General features: G+C 53.9%; 1 protein-coding gene and 1 long non-coding RNA gene across 8 annotated transcripts in view; one reads left to right on the top strand and one right to left on the bottom strand.

The window, feature by feature from the left end:
- GDPD5 (glycerophosphodiester phosphodiesterase domain containing 5) overlaps positions 1–22,678 on the bottom strand; it is an 89,901-nt gene that overhangs the window by 26,633 nt on the left and 40,590 nt on the right. For 6 of the 7 annotated variants that reach the window (XM_061380887.1, XM_061380881.1, XM_061380882.1 and 3 more), the window contains 2 exons: positions 15,721–15,897; positions 1,902–2,005 (listed from right to left, as the gene is read on the bottom strand). In XM_061380887.1, coding sequence (XP_061236871.1) covers positions 1,902–2,005; positions 15,721–15,837 — 221 coding nt within the window. In that variant the 5' untranslated portion in view covers positions 15,838–15,897. Of the gene's footprint in view, positions 1–1,901; positions 2,006–2,975; positions 3,061–15,720; positions 15,898–22,678 lie in introns of those variants that run through there. The other variant, XM_061380888.1, reaches the window with a different exon arrangement.
- LOC133226861 (uncharacterized) lies at positions 5,023–8,369 on the top strand. The gene is made up of 3 exons (XR_009729642.1): positions 5,023–5,102; positions 5,424–5,525; positions 5,799–8,369. It is a non-coding gene; the product is annotated as an uncharacterized LOC133226861 (long non-coding RNA).

Here is a 22,678-nt window from a genome sequence, read left to right on the forward strand (position 1 = left end):
ACTACTCCTGCAAAGCCTCTGGCTCCACGTGCCTCTCCCATTCCTGGGAGAATTGGAGGGAGCCCCCCTGCCAATTCCCAGTTGACAGTAACAGCCCAGCCAGTCCCTCCCTGGCTTTCCCCATTCAGCCCTGACCATCCAGGTCTTGGTCGCCTCTTCTTACCGCGTGAGCTATCCCTGGAGGCTCTCTGTACTCTGAGGACCAGGCCAGGGGCTCCTGAATCCCAGCACAACTCCAGGAAACCAAGGAGACTGACTAAGGGAGCTGCAGGTCCCCAGACCCTCCCCGAGCACAGGCATGCCCTCCCTCTGCGGCCTCCCCAACATCCATCCTCTGCTTGAGCTGCCCAGGGACGGGGAGCCCAGTCTCTGGGCAGAGCGGGGTGGCCCCGTGGACCACGTGATACAATCAGGTAGTTTAAGTCCCTGTCCCAGGTCTGACTGCATCCTGCTGTGTGACTAGAGAGAGGCTACTTAACCCACTGAGCCCCAGTCTCCCGGACTGTCCTAATATGTGCGCTTGGCACTAGCTGGTTGTATGGCCACAGGGGAGTCCTGTCCCTCTCCGGGCTTAGCTGCTCCTTCTGCATGTGACAGGGTGGACCAGCACTGGGGCAGCAGCCCTGCAGCTCAGCAGAGCCATCCAAGGACCTCAGGGAAGGCCCATCAGGGAATGCTCCCACTTACCCATAGCAGTGCCTGTGCTTTGGACCTGAGAGGATGAATAATTTATTTATGGCATTTAATAAAGGCCAGAGGCCACCTCTGGGACTCGGCTGGGGCCCCGGCTGATCTCGCCGGGCTGTTGCAGGGCAGCAGCCTGTCCTTTATTGAGATCATTAATCACAGAAGCACAGCCTGGTGCCATGCAGAGGGGAGTGGATGCCAGACTCCATGAACTGAGTCTTAGGATTACTACAAAATCCTTGAACCACAGCCCATCAGAAGCCCAGAGTCCAGAAATCGTAAATTCTAACATCATGACCACCTTCCAGCTGGAGATTCAGCCTCCCAGGAAGCGACCTTGGGTTTAGGGGAGCCTGGAGCCCTCTCACATCCATCATCTCATTTTGTCCTCAGAAAGACCTGCTATCTGCTGGAGCTCTGCTATCCCATTTTACAGAAGAGGACACCAAGCCTGAGAGAGGACTCACACTCCTGTGCCCATGGCCACACTGAGCTGGATTTCTAACCAAGAGGAAAAGGCAGCACCGGAGGGGCAGGGAGCACCAGCTGCCAAGCCCCAACTCCGCCCCCAACTGCTCATCTGAACTTGGGCCTCAGTTTCCACACCTGTCAGTGGGCAAGTTCCTACTGGAGCTGGTGACCTTCCCCTCCTCCATGCCATCCACTGTTTGACAAAGGCAGGCCGTGGGGGAGCAAGGGCAGGGGATGAAGCAGGATAGGTGCCCTTGTGCACCCAGCCCCAGACATGTTCTTGGACCTGAGGCTGCTGCCCACAAGGGACCCTGAGCTTTCCCAGAACCACAACATCTGCCAGCCCGGCCCACGGCCCTGCTCAGGGAGGCAGGAGGCCTGGGGTCGGGGACCACCTCCTCTGCTGAGGCCTTGGTTTCTTTGAGCCTTGGAGTCCTTGTCCACAAGGGGTCCAGAGGTCCCAGCTCCCAGCCGAGCCCCTGTCCTGTCTTACATCCCTATTTCCATGATAGCAGCAGCAGGAAGGAGCTCCCTGTTCTCCCCAGCTGGTCTCAGCTCCCCTAAGCGTCTGTTCTCTCTAGAGGATTACGCCCTCAAAAGTTACACAGTGAGCTGGTGGCCAGTGGTGGCCGGGCCCTGAGGACAAGCCTGGGAGAGAGGTTCAAACCTGTCCCTCACCCCCGACCCCAGTCTCAGCCACCAGATGCCCAGGCCCCAGGCCCCGCCCCCTGGTCCCCACTCACCAGTTGAATTCATCATAGTCATTGTGGACTTCCCACCAGAAGTACAGCCAGGTGAGCGTGAGGCCGAAGGTGAAGGTCAGGAGCAGGAACCAGAGGCGCTCCCACTGGAGGGGCGGAGCAAGGGCAGGGGTCAGTGGGGGCAAGGCTGGCCCTCAGGCCAGCATCGCCCAGAACGTTCCCACCCCTCCCCCCGTGGCAGCCCCACCGCCAGGCGGGTGCACAAGGGCACCTATCCTGCTTTACCCACTGCCCTCGCTCCCCCACGGCCTGCCTTTGTCAAACAGTGGAAGGCATGAGGAGGGGAAGTTCCCTCAGCTCCAGTAGGAACTCGCCCACCGACAAGTGTGGAAAATGAGGCCCAGGTTCAGACGAGCAGTTGGGGACAGAGTTGGGGTATGTTAGCCAGTGCTCCCCGCCCCTCTTCACACGGGTGGGGACTTGAGGCTCAGAGAGGGAAGTGACCTGACCAACATCATCACACCCAGAGTCACAAATGATGGGGAACCAGGGCAGGGTCGGGGGTCCACCCCAGAGCTGGGCCCTTAGTGCTGCAGCCTGAGGCCCTTGCTGTGTGCACTGTCTCCAGGACCAAAGGCCACATCTGCCTGAGCCTTCACACTGGGAGGGTGATCCCGGGTCCGAGGGGTCACATTCCTCACCTCCGCCCCTGCTACACCAAGGCCCAGAGGGGTGAAGCAACTTGCTCGAGTCACACAGCAAGTTAGAGAAGGGTTAAAGAGCAGTGCCCCAGCCTCTAGATTTGAAGGAATGTTCTACCACCCCCACCTGGGGTCAGCCCCTCTATCTCATGGGGCCCGGGGGTGGGATGGGGTCAGTGTGCGTGTTGGGTGGATGGAGGGGGTCCTGCTGACGCCGCCTCTGCTGCTTCCCCCAGAGGTCTGCAGGCACTTCCGGCTGGGCCCTCGGGTGTACCCCTGCTTCCATCCGTCCCCTTATCTCAGAGGCACAACAAGCTTGGAACATCCTGCTCTCTGGGAAACTGCTGAGATCATGAGCACAAACAACAGCTCGGAGGGGAAGTCAGTGCAGGAGGGACCCAAGACCACCCCCCACCTTGAGAGGCTGGAGGGCTTGGAGGAGCTCAGCGTCTCTCATCCAGCCACTGCCCGGGCCCCCTGCAGCTTTGCTGGCACCTCTGATCCTTCCGGCACCGCACAGCCAGCTTGGAGCTACAGTTCTAAGCCCAGTTTAACCTCTCGATGTCTCTGTCTAGAAAGCAAGGCTTCTCAGGTCCACCAGACAGCCCTCTTCCTCCTCCTCGAGGCCTTCCCCATCCCAGCAGGGATTCCATCTCCGCAGAGCTTCCATAACTGGGGCACCCCTGTCAGTTATGACACGACCCCTGCAGTTCTAGAACTGTCCCACTGTGTGTCAGGAACTCCCCCCCACCCCCGCTATACTGTAACCACCTCGAGGTCTGGGTGGTCTTCATATTCCCAGGGTGAGTGGCAACTTAAGATAGATTTGATAGTGAGATGGTAGACGAGAAAAGACTCTTTCTCTGACGCTGGCATGAGTGTGCCCACCCAGGAGACATTTCACTCTGGGTTTACCAACTTACTACCCCCTCCAAAGAGGAGCCCTTGGTATTCTGTGAACGCCGAGCCAGCAGTAGTGAGCGGCCCTCTATCCACAGAGATCACTCTCCCTCAGTAGGTATGAGGCCTCTGGCCAGAGGACAAGGTTCTGAGAAGGGCCCAGGTGAGGGGGGAGCCTCAGCCAATGATGAGTCCTGTCCCAGGTCAGCAGCATGGAGGTCAGTAGGTGGTGGGAATCAGGGGAATAGTATCAGGGACAGTGACAGGGAGAGAACCGGCCACACGTGCTGGGAGGGGATGTCCTTGGTGACACGTGACGCAGGACCCAGTGACAATTCTGACAGGTGATCAGGAAGACTGTGGGTGTCAGGAGGGCCCACAGTGGACAGGAGTCCTGAGTACCAAGGGTCACTGTTCTCACTGGGCTGGATCCCGACAATGGGGCAGGAAGGATAGGGCAAGAATGAGGGGCATCCCCTCCCTACCCCTGGAAACCCACACGAAGGACTAGGAACGTCATTATTGGAACAAGGCATGAGCTGGGGTTGGGGGCCACCCAAGGTTGACAATACTGGGAGCTGAAAGCCAGAGGTCCTATGGCCACAGGGAGCCTGTAGATGGGGGTGAAGAGGCTCTGTCCACAGCAGGTCACTCAGAACAACCAGAGGAAAAAACCGAATGGCAGGGCCTGGAAGAAAGGGAGGGAAAGCCAGGAGCTCGGGGAGGAAGTGGCCTAGGGAGAAGTTCCACTGAGAAAGAGGCTCCAGTGGCACGACTGGTCCTTGTCTGGGCAGCTTATAGGGGAGGGGCCTGAGCCAGCCCCGCCCCTCACCAGCCAGCCTGGCTCTGCTCCAGGCGGTTCAGCCACTGGCCCTCCATCACCTCCCACTGTCTGCACAATGCCCGGGTATGTATCCCCATCTCAGAGCAAACAAAGATCCCAAGTCTCGGAGAAGGGCAGCCACATATACAGGCTGAGCAAGTTGTAGAGCCCCCGCATTGAGAGGTGCCATTCACATCATGGTCGCACCACTGACGTGCATGTTTGTCATGACAAGTTTTCCAGCAGGTAATGGTCAAAAGCCCTGCGGAAGGGCCACTCTTTGCTTATTTGCACAGAGGCTCAAAGTGGGTAAGTGGTAGTGAGTCAGAGGTTGAGCAACGTATTCAAGGTGACCAAGTAGAGGAGGAGCAGAGGTAGGAGGCAACCCTCTGCAGCTCCCTTGGGAACCTGCATAGCTCTCCCGGAAACCCACCTTTGCCCTCTGGGACACAAATGTGACAATCCCAAACCCAGCTCAACTCCCTGAGATTCCTTTCTCCTCTCTCACTGGGGCCCATCCCCTAGGCCAAGCCTTCCTCTCCTTCAGGAACTCCTCCCATCGCTGCAGCCCCCAAGACCTCCCTTTCTTTTTCCTTTTTCTTTTTGGCCCCACTGCATGGCACGTGGGACCTTAGTTCCCTGACCAGGGATCAAACCTATGACCCCTGTATTAGCAGTGCGGTCTTAAACACTGGACCACCCGAGAAGTCCCAGGACCTCCCTTTCTTCACTGCTTCTGCACAGACTCTTGGTACCCACCAACTTGACCTGGAAAGAAGCCAGGCTCAAGAGGGAGACAGACCTGGCTCTGCCACTTGGGTAAGTTACCACTGAGCCTTGTTTTCCTCCCCTGTAAAGAGGCAGTAACACCCGTACTCTGGAGGGTTGATGTTAAATGAAGTGATGTACATCAAGTGGTACACAGTAGGTGCATAATAAGGGGCAGTTAGTTCACTGGGCGGCAGACTCCTTCCGCGCAGGGATGGCTGAAGTATCTGTGCACCCTGGCCCACAGCCCTCGGAGGACTGTGGTGCTCAGACACGCTGTGAGGAGAAGACGGTGTGGACGTGGTGGGGATGCAGGGAGGCCTCAGGGCCACCAGTGACAAGGACGTCATCCAACCCTGGGTTTATCCTCAGGCGAAGCCTGGGGGCCCCTGGAATCCAAGGGAAGGAACTCCCATTGTGACACCCCAGCCCCTTCCCTTCTGAGTCTAGCAGCTGCCTGAGAGCAGGACAAAGGTCAGGTAATTCCTGACCGGCTACAGAGGCACAGGGAAGCAGCTGAGAGCAGCCGGGGAAGGGGATGGGTGAGCTCTGGCTGTGGACGGGCAGGCGGCTCCCTCCCTGCACAGGGGTGGCTGTGGGGGAACGTCCCAGAGGCCCCGGCCCCATCCTGTCTCTTCCACTCTTGCCCCCACCCTCCTCTGTCCCACACCTGGCAGCAGCGCACCAATTTTTCCTGCTGGTTGTCACGTCTTCTCCTCATCCCTCTTATCTCTGTCCCGCCTGCAGCCTTCTGCATTCAGAGGAGACCGTGAGTGCGGAAACAGCTTATTAGCAGCCGGGCTTACAGGGTCACACAGCACTGCAGCCACAGATCCCAGCCCATGCAGGACGTGTGAGCACAGGCCATGCTGCTGCCGGGTGCTGCCCGCCCCAGACTATGCCCTGGGCTAGAACTCTACACACAGATACTGCTGTGGGTGCACCCCTAGGGTCCCCTAGCATCTGGGGCACCTCCAAATAGAACCTGGAGCCTGAAATCTGCATCAGGATGGCACCTGAGTGGGAGCCGCCTCCCTGCCCTTGGTACCACCATGGACTTCAGACTCACACTCAGAGGCAGAGCTGTCTGGCAGGACTCCTATTCCCTGCGTGTCCCTCGGGACAGAGACTGTCTCTGTGGCCCCCAGGACAGGAGCGCCCCTGCTTTGGCTCCCACAGCTCCAGGGATGGGTACTCCTGTCTGCATGCTGCTTGGCCCTCCTCTGGGCTGAGGGTTCTCCCTTCTGAGACAGTGGCCGGACAGGGGCAGGGCAAAGTCCTGTAACATTGGGTGAGAATCCCAGACAGGCTGCCTACTAAATGGTGGCCTTGGAGAAGACACTGCTTTATCCTCCCCGAGCACCGACTTCCTGTTCTGTAAAATGGGGACGGCAGTGTTGGACAGAAGTGCTTGGCAATGGCAGGGTGTCAGGAGTTGCTTTTCTTGCTTCCATCCCTCCCAAAGTCTGCTCCTCAGCTGCAATCCTGCCGCCAGTTCTCTGATACCACCCAGAACAAATCCAGCCAAAGGGCAGGAACACTGGGGTCAAATGACCAGGGCACGGGGCAATATAATCAAGAGCTGGGTTTTCATTCCCCGCCCTCCTACTGCTAGCTGTGTGGCCATGGGCCAATGGTTCAGAACCTCATTCAATCCCCAGCTTCCTCCTCTATTCCTGAAGATGACATCACCTCTACCTCATGGGAGGGCTGCCAGGCCTGAGTGTGACTACAGATGTAAGCTTAAGTCGCCAAATCCACGATCGTTCCTATAATTATCATTTCGTGTCTGACAGCCCTTTAATTATGTGAAGACAGTGATCAAGTGTTCCCCGCCCCCTGCTCTACATCAAATTTCCCCAGCTGCTTACAGCCAAGCAGATCACCCCTTCCCAGCCCAGGGCAGGTGCCATGGTCAGGGGGATGCAGAGGTCAGGCTCAGTTCTGCAGGTTGCAGTTCTAGGAGCCGGCAAAGATGAAGGAAGAAGACCCTGACCTGACACAGCAGCTGCCCCATCCGGGCTCACAGCACCATGCGGCCGCCCCGGAAGACAGAGCCTTGGAAGAGCACTTCATAAAGCTGGGGGTGGGGCACTCCTAGCAGCCCTCTACCTGCTCCATCGCATCTCATCCTCTCCACAGCTCTGCAAAGCAGCAGGAATAGTCAGAGGAAACCAGGCCTCGGGGAGGGAAAGTGGGCTGCCCAAGGTCACAAGGGGCAAACGTGAGCCAGAATTCACAACCAGGTCTGGGTGCCTCCAGCTTCTTCAACTATCCCAAAGCAACAAGCAGCAGGCCCTGTAATTATCCTTGTCTGACCAAGGAGGAAAATCAAAGGCAGTGCCAGAGGAGGAGCCTTGGGATTTCAGCATTCGAAAAGATTTCAGAGATCATCCTGCCTCATCCACTAAAGGTCCAATTAAGAACAGGAGAAACTGAGACCCAAAGACAGGGAATGGTCTGGAAGGATGGACACAGGATGAATGCCAAGTAAATCAGTACACAGAAAGGTTGGAGAATTCAACAGATGATATTGGGACATCTGGACATCCTTTTGTGTGTGTGTGTGTGTATATAATTAGACTCCTACCTTATACTCCACACCAAACTAAATTCCAGCATCTCCCTCCACATCCAAGCCACTACTCTCTTCCAATCATTCTACACACATACTGAGCCCTGGACACTGGGAGATAAAGCCTGGACTCCACACTGAGCAGCCTGCACAGAAGACTGACCAGCCAGGAGGCAACTGGAGTCCTAGAAGCCAGTATGGTGAATGGGGCAAGCATGGGCTGCTCCAGAGCACACTGCCAGTTATGGGGGCAGGGATGGTCTGGAGGGCTTCCTGGAGGAAGAGATGCTTGTAGCAAAGCTGAAAGGAACAGGCTTTTTGGAATGACAAGGTAAGGGAGGGTGTGGAAGGTGCAAAGGCACAGAACCTGGTGGCTTTTGTTTGGGATAACTGGCTTCTGGAAGGTTTATAAAAGCTTTGTCAGGACTTCCCTGATGGTCCTGTGGCTAAGACTCCGAGTTCCTATTGCAGGGTGCCCAGGTTAGATCCCAGGGTTGGGGAACTAGATCCCAGATGCCACAGCTAAGAGGTCACATGCTGCAACTAAAGATACCATGTGCTGGAACTAAATGAATAAAGAAATATTGGTGCAGCCAAAAAAAAAAAAAAATGAAAGAAAATCACTAAAAATCAAAATTAAATTTCAAAAAGTTTCCTCTATGTAAGAGTATTAACTTTAGTATAGATTATCTATTTTTTCTTATTTTATCAGTTGACTTCAATTTTGGTTTTCATGCTTTTTATATAAAAAATTAAATTTTTATGCAGTCAAATCTATCCCTCTTTTCCTTTATAGGCTTTTGTCTTTGGTATCGTGTTAGGGAACGTGGCTCGTGATTATATATTTACATATTTTACACTGATGATTTCTCATTGTTGACATTTAAATCTGTAGTTCACCTATCCATCTATAGCTCCGTATGTGTGTATACGTGTATGGAGAGAGGTTTGAAAGCCTTTCCTCTAAAGCATGAAGATGAGAATTTCTTTTACTTTCTATCTTCCTGAGTTGTTTGAATTTTCTCAATATGTTCTTCCTAAATAGAAAAAAAAAGAGCTTAAAAAAAGAAAAAAACACATTTTAATCCATCTGGAATTTCTTTTCATTTTAGGTAAGAGGCAGGGATCTAATTTTACTTTCACCAAATGGATACTTCAGCTGTGCCTGTTCGGTTTGTCATATCTGCAATAATTTCCACGATCGTCTACCACACAGCACGCGCTCAGATGTGTGTGGGCTGTTTCTAGGTTTTCTAGTCTGTGTTCCCCGTGTGCTGGTTCCGCCTGGCACGGCTCCTTCCGCGTGGCTGAGCTCTGCTCCGGGTGCCACTCCTGTGGTCCCGCCTCCGCTTCCAGACAGAGTCCAGCTGTGTACTTAGCAATACGCAGCCCTGTGCAGAGGCTGGACAGCGACTGAGGGGTTCCTCTCCGCGGAGTCCGTCCACCTGCAGGCTACACCTGGGGCACACCAGCTCCTCCCACCATCAGCCCATTTCATCCTCATCAAGTTCCTAATGGGGAGATGGGTGAATGTCAGCTGGGAAAGGTGTGGGGAGCTCCCAGAAGAGAGAGCTGGGCAGCCCTAGCAGGATTATTCTGGCTCTGACCCAGGAGATTTGGGGGAGGGGGCAGCCTGGGGAGGGTTGAGCTGGACGGCAGCATTAGGGCGAAGAAGGGAAAGGGATTAAAATCCTCACCCCCAGCCAGCTCCTGACAGTGTAAGAGGCTGGATTTATCTTTCTGGCTACAGAGAGCTGGGCAATTAGGCCTCTGCCCTCACTTCTGCCTGGGAGCACTCAGAATGGCTCATTAGGCAGGAGAATGAAACCCGGCTCAGCCTGGAGCACCCACTCCCTCCAGACCATCCCGGGGGTTGCATCCGCCAGTGAGGAGACCGGAGAGCAAGAGCTGGGGGCCCTTCGGAGGGATTATCCCTACGCCCGGCAGAGGGCGCTGCCGAGGCCACAGGGTGGTGCGTGGCCACAGCCTCTTGCGGATGCCCATCACCTCCCACCCCATCCATGCTCCCTAGGGACTCAAGGTGGTCACGGAGGTCATGAACAAGAGCTTAATTGTCTCCCCTGGAGTGCGGCATGACTACGCCAGGCACCCCTTCAGTGTGGTTTAGGGAGGGGGCCCGGTGTGTGAGGTGGGGGGTGGGGTGGTTCCCGAAGGCCAGAGACAGCCTGGCTTTAATTACAGCGATAAATCCTCAGTTCCCTGCACTGCAACAGTCTCTGCCAGCCTCTCCTCTCTCTCTCTCATGGATGCAATAATATCATCGCCCATTTTCTTATCCTCATGGCAACCCTGGAAGGTTTACAGGATTAAATGGGTCTTATCATCTCCAGTTTAGGCCTGGGAGAGCTGAAGCTCAGAGGGCTCCTTTCTGACCTGCTGAGTCCCTTTCCCCCAAAGCACTGGAGAAGGGAACAGCCATCCCTTTAAAAGTTTGTAGGGAGGACACGTTTTCCCCTATTGGAACAGTGGTCTGTCCTGTTCAGGTATCTGTTATCTAACTGGACCCGTGGGGCATGGGTTTGTACCTCCACCTAATTCACAAGCAAGCTGAGGCCCAGAAGGGGTCTGCCTTTGACTCAGGTCACTCACTCTGTCGCTGGAGAACGCAGGGTAGAGTTCAGGCTGCAGCCCCTTAGCCAGGTGCATCTGGCTGACTCTAATCACACCCCGAGCCCATTCCCAAGGCTGCTTCCTCCAGGGAGCCCACCTCGATTCCTGAGTGAGAGCCATTCTTCCTTGCCCTGTATGCCTGTCAGAAGCCCACAGGGTGTAATAGGACAGGAAGGCATGGAGCTGGGAAACTCACCCCCTCCTCCTACCTACTGGCAGAGCCTGACCCCAGCCCCAAGGGTGGCCTGGGAGGTCCCTTGGCTGGGTTAGCACTGGTCCCTGCCAGCCACAGCCAGGGGCACTGGAATGCATTGTATACCTGCACTCTCCAGACCACCCAAGTGCTCCTTGGGGTGCTCACTCGGGACTCATCGGGGATCTAGCTTGCCCACCCTAACTGGTTTCCTCACTTGCTCTTCAACTCACCTGCTCGGTCATCCTCCCCCTCCGTGCCCAAGGCCCTCCTCTGAGAAATAGTCACCACTCACCTGGGCGGCCCAGGGCCCTGGGTGCTGCTGCGGGAGTCCAGGGGAAGGGGAGTGGGGTAGGGGAACGAGGCCTGACTCCTTTGTTTGAAGTGGAGACTTCTTAGAGGAAGAGACATTTGCAATGAGCTTTGAGGGACAGAGACCAGGGAGAAGGCATTCCAGGCAAAGGGGGACAGTGGAGCAGACGGCAATACTGGAGGGGGTGAGGTAGGCTACCTGGGTGTGCAGGTGAGAGGGGGCCGATGGATTTCCCCACAGAAGGTGTCTTCCTGCCACGGTGGGAGGGGCTCCCATCGGAAGAGGTAGGCAGTGGCAGGCCCAGGGAAGGGGATTTATTTTGTCTGTGTTCTTCCTCCACTATACTATTCCTGGACTCCACTAAGACCACGACCCCTCTCATGCACCCCTGGGCATAGCATGGACTCCTGACCCCAGGAACGACCTCATCCAGCCAGGTAGAAATCATGGGATGACGGGAGGCATCATCAAAACTCTTTTTTGCAGCCAGTCAGCTGATGATACTGTAGGTGTCTCTAGAATCCCTCCCTTAGCTGCTGCTTTGTGGACCCCCTCCACTCAAGGTCCCTCAGCACTTTCTCCATGATGGAACCAGAGTGGTCCTTGCACAGTCTGAGTCCGACTGGGCCCCCACCTTCCAGGATGGAGTGCAGGCTCAGGTCCCCTTGGCCACGTGCCTCCCCTCCTCACATCGAGAGCTGCACTATGCCAAATTGCTTTCAGTTCCCAAACACAAGACACTCAGCTGCAGTAACACGCAGCTGCCCTGCCTTCCCCACGCTGGCACGACATGACAGCTGACTCTTTCTGACACCAGCTCAGACAAGCTTTCCTGCCCAGGATGTCCCTGGGCCTTGGCAGTGATCACCCTGGGTGGTCTGGACGTCACTTGTGGTCTGCTCCCCACCCACCCGGGAGCCCTTCGGGGGAGGGGAGGCACCAGGTTTGATATACTCAGGGCAGGTGTCAGGACAGGTTCGTTGATTGACCAATGCATCCCAGACAAGACTGGAGTGAACAGGGGAGAAGGCACAGGACTGGGGCAGCAAGCAGGGGCAGTGCAAGCCGTGCCCTCAACTCCTGGGCTTGAATAAATCACTTCCTCTTCCTGGAGCCCCATCCGTACAATGGAGGACGTCAGAAAAGCTTGGAACACCCTTGAAAAGGCAAATGTAGAAGTGCAAGAATGTCGACTGTCACTGTCTATCTCCTTCAATGTCTCAGACAGAAGTTCCTCCAGGCCTCTGACCTATATCCCTCTTGCGACAGTGAATCTGGTCTTGACACTGTGCTGCCTCCCGAGGATGCAGAGTCTTCAGGGGGCCCTGTGGGGATGGCTTGAGAACCGTCTTCTGTCCTATCCCGTCCTTAATTGGCAATATTAGAGTAATGAGTCACAGACAACAACCAATTAATTACCCCAGTTATAAAAAGCTTCTGCTTCCCCTTCCTAGCTGTCGAGTGAGCTGGCCCCCTGCTGCCAGGCTCCTCCACTCCCTCGGTGTTGGCAGGAGGGAGAAGATGTCATTTCACCTCTCTGGTCCTCAGTTTCCTGTTTGCTTATTTGTCAAGTGTGTGTCCTGGGGGGAGGGTTGGAGGAGGTGGGAATGTGGAAGAGGGGCAGGAAGGAAGAACAGCCTGGATGGAGAGGAGGGGCAGCCTTCCCAGGCTCCCAGCCCCGCTCCTCCATCTCCAGGATCTATCCCAATATTGCAGGGTCAGCTCTTAACCAGGGAAGCACTGAAGGTGCCCACTCTGGCATTCAAGCCACTTTTCAACTTGTCCCAAATGCTCCTGGTCCTGTGATCTTTCTCCCTCCAGGCAACCTCCCAAGTCCTCTCCATTCCCTTTTTCTCCTTGAGGGAGGAAAGGAACAGGCCGAGCTGACTCCATCTTGAAAAAGAAGGAAACTCCACCTTGCACTTTCAATGAGCATTGGACCATGTGCCTGGGAGCCATGGTGATAACATGCCCATGGCCGAACTGGCCCCCCAGACTGTTAAACACCAGATTCCATACCGAGATTTCCTGTTGCCAAAAAGAATGTAATAATCCCCTATGTAGGCAATCACCCTTGTGGCACCCATTTTTGGCACCCATTGGTGTAGGCTACAATGTATAATCAGCTGACCCTTCTGATTATGAATCATGGCTGTAACCTGATTGCATCTCCCTTTAACACTTTCCAAGCTAGGTTTAAGGAATTTGGGGATGTGGGCTTGAGCAGTACACTTAAAGGTATATAAGGTTTTCAACAAAAGTTGGTTGGGGTCCCTGGCTAAAGAGGAAACTCTGCCTCGGACCCGCCGGTGTAATAAACTGCACTCCACTATCCACGATGTCCTTCTGAGTGAGTTTGTTTCCCGGAGCGTTTGGCTATAATATCCTTGCAAGCTCTCCTTTAAACACACCCAGACTCAAAACATGCCTGTCTTCCTGGCAGCCTCCAACTTCTTGAGACTCTTGCTGCAAATCTATCATGGACTCCAGGTGGGACAGGGCTTCAAGCCTTGATTTCTCCATCCATAATCAGGGCACAACAATTAAACATGCCCCACGGGGTGTTTGCCATGCCCCACAATCAACAGGGCTGTGCCTGTAAGAAGTCATCCGCTCCCTGCACACAACACGTGCTCGACAAACATTAACTGTTACTCTCACACTTCATTCCCAGCCTGAGGACGAAGGCTTCTGTGACTCACCACGTGTCTGTCACCTCGTCTCACAGATGAGGCCCGAGAGGTCCAGCTCCACCAAGGAACCTGACCCTAGGTTTCCCTGACTTGGAGACACAAGAGGCTCCCCCAAGAGGTCCTGAGGGGGAAACAGGGGTGGGGGTGGTAAGGGGTGCCCAAAGGAGGAGGGGAAGGTGGAGATGAGGCCCGAAGCTGGACCCCCTTCCCCTGGCCGAGGCCTCTCCTCCACCCTCTAGACCCCAGGGGTTCTCCTTCACCCCCTAGCCTGCACTCCCAGGGCTCACTCTGGGCCTCCAGCTGTTCAACAACACTTAGGTTACAGCTTCTCTGCACCAGCCTGACTCTGAGACACTGGTCCTTCAACTGCATCAGGCCAGGAACCCATCACAGTCCTGGGGAGGGGCTGGGGAGAAGAGAGAAGAGAGTGGGCTGAGGTGGGAACCCAGGAAGTGGGCGGGGAAGCAGGAGCTGACTGGGGAGGGGTCGGGTGGATGGGGAGGCTCTGGTTGCCTGAGGTGAACCCAGCCCTTTTTGCAGAGGCCCTGCTACCTGGAGCTGCTGCAAACCCTCTCCCCTCTCGCCACCAAGCTGGCTCCTGGCCTGCAGCCTCCTGCCATTGCCCCATACCTGGCACCCAGGCCTTGGCATCTAGGGAACCTACACCGTTTGGGCCCCCAGTCAGCTCAAAACTGGCCTCACCCACCACTTCCCCCAGTCTGGGCCCTGTGCTGGCCCCAGCCAAGACCCATCATTTCCTGACTCCACACAGCCTGTGACTGGCTGGCCCTGGGCCCACCAAGAGGTGTGAGGTGCCCCAGGAGAGCAGCTTCCTCCAGTGTCTGATGGCCAAGCGCTTCCTTCTTAGGAGGCCAGCCATCCTTCTCCCTTCCTCAGCCTCAGCTGTCTTCCCACCCCACCCCAGCCCTACCGAGAGTGCTCGACCCACACCATGCAGACCAGATCTGAGCTCTGCCCCTCACCAGCTCTGCAACCTTGGCCTGGTCACATTGTCCCTGGCTGTTGCCCCAGGTGGGAAGTGGTAGCAATGACATCTAGCTCACGGGCTTGGGAGCAACAGGGGTGGCTGCATGGCCAAGCTCAGCTTAGCACCCGGCAGACAGACAGACACACCTGGGTGCCAGCGGACTCTGAGCTCCTGCCTTCCTGACATGTGGAGCCCCTGCTGTCTTCTGTCCACTGTCTCAGGAAGAACAGAGCTCGGAGCAAAGCAGAGAAGACAGCCAGGCTGCCCTGGGCAGGGCCCTCCTCTCCCTTGCCTCAGTTGCGCGTACTGTCTCCTGTGTGCCTGAGTGGGGACATGGCAGTGAATCAGGCCAGGTGCCCACAAGGTGGTACCTGCTTCTCACCATTTGAGGGTGATGAGCCCAGGTTCCTGGGTCAGTCTAGCACTCTGTCCCCTCGTCCCTACCGTCACAGGCAGGGAAGGAAGGCAGACAGGCAGACAAGCTTCTCAAACCTCCACATGCAAATAGCCCAGCGATGCTTGGCCTCTGACCTCCGCCCCTGGTCACTACAGCCTGTTTTGGGACTGGCTGATTTTGGAGGCTGGCCTCTTTGTTCAGACAAGCAGGAGGGAGGAGAAAGTTGTTTTTCAGGCAGCAAAGCTCTTAGATAAACACCATTTATCTCTCTCTCTGTTCCCTCCTGAAGGAATTGGGTTCCTTCAGAGAAGAAACTAGATCCACTGGCTGACGGCGTCCCAGAGACGGAAATGCAGTGTAGGGTCTGGCTTGGGGAGCCGGACACTGAAGGAGGCTTTCTGTATCTGGCTGAGCACCTGCTGCCAGCCCTGGCAGGCGTGTGTGGCTCAGGTGACTGGGCCCCGGTGCCAGGCCATGGCCCTGCCAGCTCCCAGGCTCCTGATGGCCTGGCCCAGCTCCCCACCCTCCCCTCTGGCCACCTGCCTGCTTGCCTGCCCGTCGGGATCCGCCAGGAAGCTGGGAACTTCTGCTCACTTAGCGGGGACCCCTCCCTCTTGGAGCAGCCCACCCTGCCCAGGGCTCCACGAGCAACCCAGCACCCACACCGCCAAGGGAGCATCAACAACTAGCTACACCCATGACAGGATGGCCTACTGCCTTGCCCACCTAGTCAGGTAGATTTGGGAATTTCCACAGGCCCACCTCACAGAAGGAGAAACTGAAACCAGAAGGCCACACTTCAGAGCCACAGAGCTGGGGCCCCTCCCCCAGCCCCGGGCGCCCCGCCCCTCCTCTGGCCCCTCCCCCCGCACAGCTCACCGGAGTGGTGTCATCATGAGAACGCTGGTAGCGCTTCCAGCGGCAGCCGTAGATGCCCGTGAGGCAGGAGAGGCAGAGCTGCGGCTCATAGTACTGCAGGGGCTGGTGTCTCACCATGCTCGTGCCCGCGGCCCTGGCGCCCTGCCTTCAGGCGCCCATGGAGGCCCCCAGCTGGTCCTGTGGGAGGAAGCACAGGTCTGTGAGGCTGGGCAGGGCTGGGGACTCAGTCCCCACACAGCAAGTGTCACTGTAGCCCAGGTCAGGGAGGGTCAGCCTCCGCTCAGAGCCCTGGCGGGTCCTTGTCTCACTTGGAGTCAGAGGCCCATCCTTCTCAGTCCCCTGCCACCCACCCATGACCTAACCAACCAACAGAAATCCCCTAACCTATTAGCTGTCACTGTCCTACTCCCACGCCCTGGCGACCTAACCTACTTTCTGTCTCCATGGATTTGCCCATTCTGGACATTTCACATAAACTGAATCACATGATATATGGCCTTGTATGTTTTGCTTTTTTCACTTAATGTTTTCAAGGTTCATCTACATTATAGCATGAATCAGTACTACATTTCTTATGACTGGGAACTATTTAGTTGTATAGATAGACGGCTTTATCCATTCATCAGTTGATAGACATTTGGGTTGTTACCACTTTTTGGTTGTCATGAAAACTCTGCTGTGAACACATTTTTGTGTGAATGTATATTCTTATTTCTCGAGTACATACTTCGGGATGGGGTGGCTAGGTCATATGATAACTCTATGTTTAACTTTTTGAAGAACTGCCAACAGCTGTTTTTCAAAGCTGCTGTATGATTTTACATTCTCAAAGTATGGTCATTATCATCCCCATTTTACAGGTGAGAATTCTCAAGCACAGAAAGGTCTAGCCATTTGCCAAAAGTCACACAGTGTAGTCCAGCAGTCTGGCTTTAACTCGAGGGCTAGAAAACTGTAAGTGAAAGTGTGAGTTACTCAGTCGTGTCCAACTGTTTGTGACCCCATGGACTGTACAGCCGACTAGCCTCCTCTGTCCATGGAATTCTCCAGGCAAGAATACTGGAGTGGGCTGCCATTTCCTTCTCTCAACTCATGACCAAATCCAACCAGCCACACATTTTTACACAGCCCACAATTCAAGAGTGGTTTTCACATTTTTTAATAGTTGGGAGAAAAAAAGCCAAAACAAAAATATATTTTGATCTGTGAAAATTATACAAGAGTCAAATTTCAGAGTCCATAAGTGAAAGCCTGCTGACCCTGCCACCACAGGGCACAGTGGCTCATGACCCGGGATCATAACTGCAGCATGTGGTAGAGAGAGGAAAGGGTGCCGTGGTCACTTAATAGGGACAGGAGGGTCAGGGCGTGCTTCCCAGAGACAGCGCTGAGTGGAGGCCTGCAGGATGAGCTCCCTCTCTGACTCCCCAGGGACTATAGCACAGGGTTACTGGGCTTCAGGCCCACCAATGACTTCCACATCTGGGCCTTACTCAGGGCCTCTGCCCAACACCCCACCACCCCCACTCCCCAAGTGCTAACCTCAGCACAGGGATTACAGCCTCCACTGCGAGGGCAGGGATGAATTAGGAGCTTGCTGGTAATATTGACTGACCCGCAGCTGCCTAAGTGCTAGGAACTGTCTGGTGCAGCCTGTGCCCATGTCTCCCTGGGGAGGCATGTGGACACAGAACAGATGCTGGGGGCTCTCCGAGCTGAGCCGAGTCCAGGGCTCAGGGTGACAGTATTGGATGGGGATGCTGCTGCAGTCAGCTTAGCTCCCATGGAGTTGGGGAGGCCAGGGGTGGGTCAGCAGGTAGGAGGCCCTCTCATTTTTCCTTTATTCCTCTCTAGAAGGAGTGTGTCAGGGCAGGAATTCCCTGGTGGTCCACTGGTTAGGACTTGATGCTTTCACTGACAAGGGCCTGGGTTCAATCCCTGATGGAGGAAGTAAAATCCCACAAGCCACACAGTGCAACCAAAAAAAATAATTAAAAAAAAAAAATAGGAGTGTGTACTCATATACAGACTCCCACATCCACAGCCTTCCAGAGGAGGTAAAAGAGTAAAATCCATAGCCAGGGAACCACATCTTACCCTGTGCACCCCCAAATGAGGACCTCTACTGTCTGGTTGGCCATCACACTTCCCCAGGAATGGGGGAGGCAGCTGGTATATGTAAAAAGAGGACTGGATTCACCCTGCCTTGGCCAATGACTTGCCCTGTAGCCAGAGCCACTCAGGGCTCTTCCCTGAGCCTTGGTTGAAGCTTTTGTCCTGACTTCCAAAAAAAGGTCAGATGCCTGGGGGGTAAGGGAGGGCCGGTGGCAGCAGGGCACACGGCCGCAATGACAGAGGTACAGCAGGTGGGCACTCTCCATGCAGGAGCCCTGCCCTCACATTCCTTTCCCAGGACCCCCCTGACCCTGGGACCGATTCCCATGTGTCCTCTGCTTCCCCACCCCCCACAACTGAGCATTACAACCCACCCAGGAATGGAATTTCCATTTCAAGTCTGGAAAAGAGGGAAATAGAACTGCCTGCACCAAGGTCTCAGCCCAGGGCTTGGCTGACCGGGGCTCTTGGAGCTGTTCACCTCTCACCTCCCAGATCAGATCAGCTCAGTTGCTCAGTCGTGTCCGACTCTTGGCGACCCCATGAATCGCAGCACGCCAGGCCTCCCTGTCCATCACCAACTCCCGGAGTTCACTCAGACTCACGTCCATCGAGTCAGTGATGCCATCCAGCCATCTCATCCTGTGTCGGCCCCTTCTCCTCCTGCCCCCAATCCCTCCCAGCATCACAGTCTTTTCCAATGAGTCAACTCTTCCCATGAGGTGGCCAAAGTACTGGAATTTCAGCTTTAGCATCATTCCTTCCAAAGAAATCCCAGGGCTGATCTCCTTCAGAATGGACTGGTTGGATCTCCTTGCAGTCCACGGGACTCTCAAGAGTCTTCTCCAACACCACAGTTCAAAAGCATCAATTCTTCGGTGCTCAGCCTTCTTCACAGTCCAACTCTCACATCCATACATGACCACAGGAAAAACCATAGCCTTGACTAGACGAACCTTTGTTGGCAAAGTAATGTCTCTGCTTTTGAATATGCTGTCTAGGTTGGTCATAACTTTCCTTCCAAGGAGTAAGCGTCTTTTAATTTCATGGCTGCAGTCACCATCTGCAGTGATTTTGGAGCCCAGAAAAATAAAGTCTGACACTGTTTCCACTGTTTCCCCATCTATTTCCCATGAAGTGGTGGGACCGGATGCCATGATCTTCGTTTTCTGAATGTTGAGCTTTAAGCCAACTTTTTCACTCTTCTCTTTCATTTTCATCAAGAGGCTTTTGAGTTCTTCTTCACTTTCTGCCATAAGGGTGGTGTCATCTGCATATCTGAGGTTATTGATACTTCTCCCGGCAATCTTGATTCCAGCTTGTGTTTCTTCCAGTCCAGCGTTTCTCATGATGTACTCTGCATATAAGTTAAATAAACAGGGTGACAATATACAGCCTTGACAAACTCCTTTTCCTATTTGGAACCAGTCTGTTGTTCCATGTCTAGTTCTAACTGTTGCTTCCTGACCTGCATACAAATTTCTCAAGAGGCAGATCAGGTGGTCTGGTATTCCCATCTCTTTCAGAATTTTCCACAGTGTATTGTGATCCACACAGTCAAAGGCTTTGGCATAGTCAATAAAGCAAAAATAGATGTTTTTCTGGAACTCTCTTGCTTTTTCCATGATCCAGCGGATGTTGGCAATTTGATCTCTGGTTCCTCTGCCTTTTCTAAAACCAGCTTGAACATCAGGAAGTTCACGGTTCACATGTTGCTGAAGCCTGGCTTGGAGAATTTTGAGCATTACTTTACTAGCGTGTGAGATGACTGCAATTGTGCGGTAGTTTGAGCATTCTTTGGCACTGCCTTTCTTTGGGATTGGAATGAAAACTGACCTTTTCCAGTCCTGTGGCCACTGCTGAGTTTTCCAAATTTGCTGGCATATTGAGTGCAGCACGTTCTCTCCTCCCACCTGCCATGAATTTTCATTCTATTCATAACTGCAGGGGTATCTCTGGGAGGCAAACTTCTTTTTCCTTGACACATTTTCCTCGGGCCATCAAGATCGCCAGCGGCTCCTTGCTGTCTCCAGGGAGGCCACCCAGACCCACACTGGCACAGTGACCCCCTCACCACTGCTAACATGTCTCTAACATCCCTCAAGGCCTTTTTCTCACCAGCCCTTTGGCCGCTTCCCAGGTCTCATCTCTCCCCTGGGTGGGGAATCCCTGCGGTAGGCCTGGCCTGAACAATCTAAGCTCTCACCTGCAGCCAGAGAGCTTCCTAAAAGACAAATGACCAGGATCTAGCTCCTCCAGCCTCACCACTCCAGAACTTGCTGTCCCTTCATCTGGCTAATGCCTCCTGACGCTTCGAGTCTCCGCTCAGATGTTACCTCCTCTGGGGAGCCTTCCCTGAGACCCAGGTTGGGTAAGAGGGCTCCAGGAGTCCCTCCTCCCTCCTGGGCTGCCTGTGGGAGCACAGATGACACGCCTGCCTCCCCCAGGGAACAACCTGAGTTACTCCCATTTCCCCAGTGGCTAGCACAGGGCAGTCCTGGGGGCTTCCTGGACTGTACTTCTGAAAAGGCCCGGAAGTTCTGCTAACAGAGACATGCTGCCCAGACCCTGAGTGTTTGGGACAAGTCCCCAGAGACCAGATTCTCCGCACCTGTCCCGCTCCTGCCCAGACTAATGGCATCACTTCCCATCTTCTGGTTCTCCAAGCCACCTCCCAGGGCTGCTGCTATCAGCCAAGTTCCAAAGAAATATCCAGCCTGGAGCCCTGTTGGCTCTGGGACAAGAGAAAGCCCTCACCTCTTAATCTGAACTTCCACAGCATCCTGTTTGCACAGGGAAGGGAGTCAGGAGGGAGAAGGAGTGAGTGTCTGCTATGGAGTGGGTGAAGGATGTTGGGGGTAGACATACCTCCAGGGGCCTTGCCCACCCTTATACCCTAGGAATGCACCTCACCCACTCCTTGGCTCTTCATCCCTCCCCCCGACTGGCCGGCTGCCAGGCCCTCACTGCCCCCAGGCCCTGCTGCCTCCAGTCCCAGGTCTGAGCACTCTCCTGACAGTGGCAAGAGTCTCAAGCCAGGTGCCAGTGCCTGGCTATCAGCCTGGTCTCCTTCTATTGACTTGCTGTGTGACCTTGGAGACCTATTTTACCTATCTGAGGAATGGGCCCTAGATAGAACAGCATGAAAAGGATCCAAGGTTACAATAAAAAGGAATAAGACACTGATACATGCTATTAATACAATGTGAATGAATCTTGACAACATTATGCTAAAGTGAAAGAAGTTGGTGATGGAAGGTAGAGGGGGTGGCTTGCAGGGCACCATGCTGAGCATTGTACCTGTCATCTTCTGATGACAACTGTCCAAAGTAGAGCTTGACAGTCTTCCTTCACAGGTTAGAAATATGGGTCCCAGGTGAATGGAGGAATAGGGTTCACCCCAATGATGGAATATTACTCAGCAGTAAAAATAAATGCAGGAGACCTGGGTTTGATCCCTGGGTTGGGAAGATCTCCTGGAGAAGGGAATGGCTACCCACTCCAGTATTCTTGCCTGGAGAATTCCATGGACAGAAGAGCCTGGCGGGCTACAGTCCATAGGCTCCAAAAGAGTCAGACATGACTGAGCGCTTTCACTTTTCACAAAAAGAAATGATCTATCAAGCCATAAAAATACATGAAGGGACCTTAAAAGCATACTGCTCAGTGACAAAAATCAACGAGAGAAGGCTACATACTGTATGATTTCAACCATATGACATTCAGGAAAAGGTAAAACCATGGAACTGGTAAATGGATTAGTGGTTGCCAGGGGTTGGAAGTGGAGTGCACAGTAGATTTTTAGAGCAGTGAAACTATTTTGTATGATACTATAATGATGGATACATGTCATTACACATTTGTCAAACCACGTAGAATATATAACACAAAGAGTGAACCCTAATGTAGACTGTGGACTTCAGTTAATAATATGGTATCAACACTGGCTCATCAGTTATAGCAAATGAACCCCCCTAGATATTAATACTGGAGAAGGCAATGGCACCCCACTCCAGTACTCTTGCTTGGAAAATCCCATGGATGGAGGAGCCTGGTAGGCTGCAGTCCATAGAGTCTCGAAGAGTTGGACACGACTGAGCGACTTCACTTTCACTTTTCACTTTCATGCATTGGAGAAGGAAATGGCAACCCACTCCATTGTTCTTGCCTGGAGAATCCCAGGGACGGGGGAGCTTGGTGGGCTGCCATCTATGGGGTAACACAGAGTCGGACATGACTGAAGTGACTTAGCAGCAGCAGCAGATATTAATACAGGGAAAACTGTAGGGTAGGGGAAAGAGAGTATGTAGGAACTCTGCATTTTCTAATCAATTTGTAAAAACTCTCACCAGGGATCCTTGATGGCTCAGATGGTAAAGAGTCTGCCTGCAATGTGGGAGACCTGGGTTCAATCTCTGGGTCAGGAAGATCCCCTGGAGAAGGAAATGGCAATCCACTCCAGTATTCTTGCCTGGGAAAATCCTAATAGATATGAAATAAGTAAAAAAAAATAATAATAATAAAATAAAAACTCTCACCAAAAGAATAATCTAATAATTAAATATGCATACATGCTAAGTTGCTTCAGTCTTGTCTGACTTTTAGCAACCCTATGGACTGTAGCCCACCAGGCAAGAATACTGGTATGGGTTGCCCTGCCCTTCTCCAGGGGATCTTCCCAATCCAGGGATTGAACCCGTGTCTCCTGTGCCTCCTGTATTGCAGGAGGATTCTTTATTGCTGAGCAACAGGGGAAGTCCAATAATTAAACATATATGTATTTAATTTAAATATCTATATTGACTGGTTGATAGATCAGATCAGATCAGTCGCTCAGTCGTGT

Source organism: Bos javanicus, chromosome 15 (genome assembly GCF_032452875.1).
Source record: "Bos javanicus breed banteng chromosome 15, ARS-OSU_banteng_1.0, whole genome shotgun sequence".
In the NCBI taxonomy this organism is placed as follows: Eukaryota; Metazoa; Chordata; class Mammalia; order Artiodactyla; family Bovidae; genus Bos; species Bos javanicus.